General features: G+C 36.9%; 1 protein-coding gene across 2 annotated transcripts in view; it reads left to right on the forward strand.

Annotated features, from left to right (window-relative positions):
• The window catches only part of LOC144580413 (uncharacterized), a 47,202-nt gene extending 41,665 nt beyond the window's left edge, over nt 1–5,537 (forward strand). For both annotated transcript variants that reach the window (XM_078357043.1, XM_078357042.1), the window contains exons 4-5: nt 4,136–4,230; nt 5,336–5,537. In XM_078357043.1, the coding sequence (XP_078213169.1) occupies nt 4,136–4,230; nt 5,336–5,489 (249 nt within the window). In that variant the 3' untranslated portion in view covers nt 5,490–5,537. The remainder of the gene's footprint in view (nt 1–4,135; nt 4,231–5,335) is intronic.
• Nucleotides 5,538–6,448: the final 911 nt, after the last annotated feature.

The following is a 6,448-nucleotide window of genomic DNA, read 5'->3' on the forward strand; positions in this document are numbered from 1 at the left end:
TTTAGCCCACAGCAACTTAACTGCATGGCAAGCTGGGAGATGTAGTTTTGCTGCATATCCTACACGACACCTGACTGTCAGCTTCTTGTGATGCTGTTTCCACATTTTCTTTCTTTCGGCCTAACAAAATATTGAATGCATGTCAAAATGATTTTTTAATTAGTAGTATAGGCCATGGTGGCTCAAATATTTGCTGTGATTATGAACAATAATCCAGCTCTCTTGATTTCATACTCTAATACATTAGACAACATGTAAAGAACAAAAAGTTTATATTTTATATATATTTAAAATATATATATATTTGCTTTTGCAAACCTATATAATTATTGGTACTTTGGGACTTATTGGAAAATATTGCTAACTGGTTATGTTAAATTTCCTAACCCAGCATTTGGGGTGAAAAGGCCACGGGCCTTCTATTCAGTGGCTGGACCAGACTCTGGTATGCAAAAGGAACTCAATAAATGTTTGCAGATTATGTGAATCCACTTTGTCATCTACCTTGGGAAGGTAGTAGTTGACTTAGAAAGAAAGAAGCTTTGGATTCCGGGTGTCTTCAGTGCCATTCATTCTCTTGAACACTGGGGCAGAATATAACTTTAAATGTATCTATTTTGTGTCTCTTCCCTTTCTCTTTCCTTTTTTTCTCCAAGCCCAAATGTAGGTGTGATGAGATAAAGGGCAGTAAGTAGTTTAGTCGAAAAAGGGGAGGTTTGGAGGAAAGAATAAAGAGGGCACCTACACATTCACATCACTAAATTGATAAATTATAGACTCCAAGCTGAGAGTTGAGCTATTTTTTATGTACTACAAGAAGTAGAAGCAATGTCAATTTCACATTTTACTAGTATCTGAGATGGTGAAACACTGCTCTTCTGTTTTTAGTTGATACCAAGTTGACTATGTTCTATTCCTTAGAAGTCAGGCTGTTTTCTTATTTTTATTGCCTTGTAGCAGTAAGAGAACAATTCGTCAAAGACAGCAGAACAATTCGTCAAAGACAGCAGAACAATTTATTGGCTGGGCACAGTGCTCATGCCTGTAATCCCAGCACTTTGCGGGGCGGAGCTCTCCTTGAACCCAGGAGTTCGAGACCAGCCTGGGTAACATAGTGGGACCCTGTCTCTGAAAAATATTTTAAAATTAGCTAGGTGTGGTGGCACACACTTATGGTCCCAGCTACTTGAGAGGCTGAGGTGGGAAGATTGCTTGAGCCTGGAAGGTCAAGGCTGCAGTAAACTGTGATCATGACACTGCACTCCAGCTCACGTGACTCTGTCTCAAAAAAAGCAAACAAGAAAAACAGAACAATATATTCACATTTTCAATGTCTTCTTCCTAATTGCAAATACACATTTCACATATATGCAGACTGGAAGCCATCAATAGTTTCACTGGTAAACCCAAACATTCCCAATGCGAGGTTTCATAGAAAACATCAAAACCACGCTGTTCCACTCTGGGTTCCCAGCCAAAATTAATTAGGGCCTCATCAAGAGGAGCACTCACCTTGACTTTCAATGAGCCATAGATAAATAATGAACTAAGTTTCAGTTGACAATGCTTAAAGGAAAAGAAGGTTTGATACTTGGTTTGGGGACAGCCACCTGCAGTGTGTCTCTGTAGTTATTTTTTTTCCCTTTTAATATCTCTCTGTGAAGCTTCATCATTGCACTCTGACAAGTCAAAAGAGAACATGGGCCAAAAACGTAACTATGTTTAGATAAAGACGAGTTTGAGGTTGGAGGTTGCAGGTTGCATTTTTGCCTTTGAGAATAGTGTTATATAAGACAATCAATCTATTATAGCAAACGATTCCTAGAGGCCACTGTGGGAAACAAGCACTGGGCAGAATGAGCTATGGGTTTGGATCATTTGGCACTGGGATTGTCATCACGGAATCATCGTTTTTCCTCTGACCTCCAGATGCCAGTTCTCATTTCCCTATTATATGCATTTCATTGTTCTTCGTGCATGGACTTGGATTTGAACTTAGAACGGCTCCTGTTGAGATACCTTTTGATTATAGTGCAAAACGTTTATTCAGGCAAAGAAGTCTTTACTGCAGTTTTCATACTTCACAAAACTGAGCTAAAACATCCCTGTTTGGATGAGAACTTAAACAGTGGGCAAGAAACATTGATTCTCCAGGCCAAGACCATGCAAGATAGATATTCTTGATGTGAGTGAGAAGTTTGTGGGTTTGGAGTTATTATTTCAACCATATCCTATTTGGAAGAGGATAACAATGCCCAACAGATCTTTTGTTTAGTGCTTCTTATATATAGTAAAATATTGTAATTTAACAGCTTGCTGGGGGAACAAGAATTTGTTCCAGTTCCTGATTTAAATGTTTATGCTAATTGCTATTTATTGGCCCAGATGCAAATGATAGGTTGGCCAAAGTGAAATTTTATGACGAGCAAACTCCCCCCTTTTGTGCAAATTGAAAAAGTGAAACAAGAGGAGGATGAAATGAGCCGAAGATGGTCTTAATGGCTGCTTTTTAATGGGGAAGATAAAATTAAGACTGATTTACGTGGCCAACTCCCCTGTTTTCTCTTATCAGCTCATTTGGCAGGAAAAATGGAAAAGTAATTGTTCCTCTTTCAATGTGGGCCTCAAACCATTATTTATTGGCTGAAATTAATCGCTGTTTATCCTTCATTCACGTGGAAACCGCTCTATCAGCATTATGAACCCCAGCAACTCAACTAGTCCCTTGCAATTTTGTCGACAGCAAGCTTGGATCCTGATGAGGCGTGCCTTAATTTTCTGGGCTGTGGGAGTTAATGAAGACTCCTTTCTGAGGTGGACATATTTGTATTTCTACAACATTAATAACAAGGACCCACACTTTCTCTTTGGCAGCAAATAAACTTTTTTTTTAAAAAAAAGAGAGGAAAAATTATTGAAAGACAGTGCTTGGGGAAAAAACAGAAATAGGATCATGAAACCAATTTGTTTTTACTTCAAGCACATCTAAAACATGAGGAGATGTGTAGATACTCAAGGGCCACACGTGGACCACAGTGCTTCTGGGAATGCCCTGCAAATTGGAAAAGGATAATGGAGATACTGCAAAGCCACGCATTCATGAAGAATCACTTCTTAGTTCTTTTTTGCTTCCACTTTGCCTCTTCTCAACCCTGCTTGATGCATGTAATTGACAGCCTGTGGTTTTTCTGGGGCAGAGATTTCTGGATTGCTTCCTGCTCATCCTCAGGGGACCATCTGGAACTGACAGTCTGTCCTCCAGACTCATAGCTTCCTCTTTCCAATCAACCAGTCAATCATCAAGCATTTGCGCACACCTTATGTGCCCAACAGGCCTCCTTTGCTGTGGGAGAAGCACTCAGAGCTAGAGTGCCCTCCGCATTCAACAGAAGCACAGTTAAGTGTGAGGCTCAGGTTAAATTTCAGGAGCGTTTATTCGGGGGAGGTAAGCAGGTTGTAACTGCAGGTTTTTCAGAGACATGTCCAGTCTTTCTGTGAGTTTCTTTAGATCCCATCTCTGGCATTTTCCTGCCCAAATCCAACCTTTCTACCCTTGCCTGACTGACTCTAAGGCTTTTGATCTAAAGAGTATGTGAGTAAATGTTTTCGTGAGTCCACAATTACTGTAGTCAAAACTGAAATTATGTGCTTTACCACATAGTAGCTTAACAGATGCCTTGAGCATAGATTCACACTTGAAATTTTTTTATTTAGCTTTTTTTCAGAATGAAAAACATATTTTCTTCAACTTTTTAATGATTTTTTCTTTAGTTAACCTTTTAATGATGTGTGATGTTGTATCTTATTTTTAAAGTTATTGTTCATTCTTTTATCCAACAAGTATTTAAATGACCAGATATTGTTATGTCGCACGTTAATAGGCATCTAAGGATAGAGCAGTGAACCAAAGACACAAAGTCCCTGCCTCCATGGAGCCTATATTCCAGTGGACTGCTAATAAGATGATAAGTTCCTACGTTCTTAAAGTCTCTGTGTTCCTAATTCTGAATAGCCAGATGCTAGTCCATTTATATGTAACATGGTTTACTTGACAGTACACAAATCTTCTATTTTAAATAATACAGTGATGAACATCTTTTATGCATGTTTTCTTCATGTCTGATCATTTCCTCAGGCTCTCCAGAATTGCTGTGGTGTGCTTTCAAGTTCCCAGCCTAGCCGCACTCCAGAATCACACCATCCCCGGCCTAATGAATCAGCATCTCCAAGGTAAGTTCCTTGCATATGTATTTCTGATTCTTAGCCAAAGTTTGGAATATTATCTTATTATGATTCTACATGGTCACTTTGATTCTGCTTTTAATTGCATATTTATTATATTTATATTATATATAATATTTATAATTTCAAGTTTCTCTGGTTTTTAGTAATTATTTACTGTAATAAAACCATTATTGAATAGCTGGTTGGTTGGTATGATTCCTATGGGGCAGGGCTCAGTCTTTATTATTCTGCCATAATTCATATTTTAAATGAAATGCTACCCAAAGAATGAAATACACTTTGCTAGTGAAAAGAGAAAAAATAATGATTTGTGTTTATTGTAACAGTTCCTAACCTTCCTTAAGAAGAGTTCTCTCAAGTTGTATTGCAAAATTGATTTTATAATCAGTAGTATAGATTTTTATGTACTGATGCTCTGTTTCACCTATTTCTGTTGACTCTCCATTAGAACTTTACTGTCTTTAAAAAATAAATTAAAAAAATCAATCTTGCTAATTCATATTATGTTTAAAAATACTATTTCTAGGTAAAATTCCCTCTAGTTGACTAAAAAACACAAGGAAACTCAAGATTTTGGTCGGGGCTGGGGTGGTAATAAGTTTGCATAAGGGTGGAGAGGTTTGTATGCTTGGTGAGAGGTCTAGAGATATTTGGAATCCAGTACCTTAGAAATCTTTCTTTTTTTAAAAAAAATTGTACTATGACTTTTATAATGAGATGCCTTTGTATTAAAAAAAGCAGAGATAAAATAATCATTTGGTTTAGATATTTTAAAGTATGACTGTCATTCAAAATTTGAAGAGCCATACAGCAATTAGTCACTAAATTCAGTTTCAAGCCTCCTAGAAGCCAAGGCAAAAAAGGAAAATCTATACTTCATATTGGTCTAGTGAAGTATATAAAATCATTCAGAAAAACAACCTTTCCTTTGGGAGGTTTTTAAAGATATAATCAAAAAACTTGAAAATATGATGGATGTACGTTCTGAAGATCAGAATTATTCAAAACCCTTTCAAGACTTTCTATTCCTTTCTGCCTCTTGCTCTTAATTGCTTCTCTTGTTTTGTCTTTATCATTTGGCATTCTGTAGATTGGCAAAAGTGCTGCTATCAAGGACAAGTCGAATGGCTCCTGTGTGGCTGCTTCCCTGGCTCTTGAGCTATGCAGTGTTAATACAAGTGGGGAAGGCGCAACAGAAGACAGCTGTGTTTAACTTCACGTCAACTTTGTTAGCTTTTTTCTAATTACATTACCAAATTCCATTACACAAGGGTCAGGAATTAACATTTTTAACATCAACGATTTATATTATTTTTATGATTTAAATTATTAAAATGACTTAAGTTGTTCTTAGTCACTTGTTATTATTCTCATTTGTGTTCATTGCTATGGGATCATTTTAGTAATTTACAGTTGACCCCTTAATACAGCTGTATGAATTATTGAATATTCTTTACCTTTCTGCTACAGTATTTTCTAGAGAAACTTCTGATAGTGAATACACCCTGATATTAGCGTTCACAGAAGATAAAAATATTTGTGCTTTTTTTTTGTCTTTTCAGTTGTTTTATTACAAAATATAGACTTTCTTTTGGTAGTTATATTCAACAATTAGAATGGTAGAAAGTAGAAAGGAATATTCCCTACTTCTCAATTTCGGTTTTCAAAGAAATTTTGTTTGAAGGTTTATTATTTTAGTCTTTCAAAAATATTTATGGATGGCTGAGCATACAAATATTTATATTTGTTTTTTTAAAAAAGGAGCATTAGTGTTTCAGGAAAAAAAAGCAACATTTATTTACCAGTAACAATTTAAAATTGTTATTTACTTAACATATACTTATGTATCACTTGCTTTGTTCTGTGTTCAAGTTCCATATACTCACATTGCTCTAAGTGTGTTAAAAGCCATTAGCTATTGGGGGGTGTGGTGGCTCACGCCTGTAATCCCAGCACTTTGGGAGGCCGAGGCTGGTGGATCACCAGGTCAGGAGTTCGAGACCAGCCTCACCAATATGGTGAAACCTGTCTCTACTAATAGAAAAATTAGTTGGGTGTGGTAGGGTGCACCAGTAATCCTAGCTACTCAGGAGGCTGAGGCAGGACAATTGCTTAAACCTGGAAGGTGGAGGTTGCACTCCAGCCTGGGCGACAGAGCAAGACTCCATCTAAAAAAAGAAAAAATTATTAGTTATTGTAAAAC

The sequence above is a fragment of the Callithrix jacchus genome, chromosome 19, assembly GCF_049354715.1.
Source record: "Callithrix jacchus isolate 240 chromosome 19, calJac240_pri, whole genome shotgun sequence".
NCBI classification, from domain to species: Eukaryota; Metazoa; Chordata; class Mammalia; order Primates; family Cebidae; genus Callithrix; species Callithrix jacchus.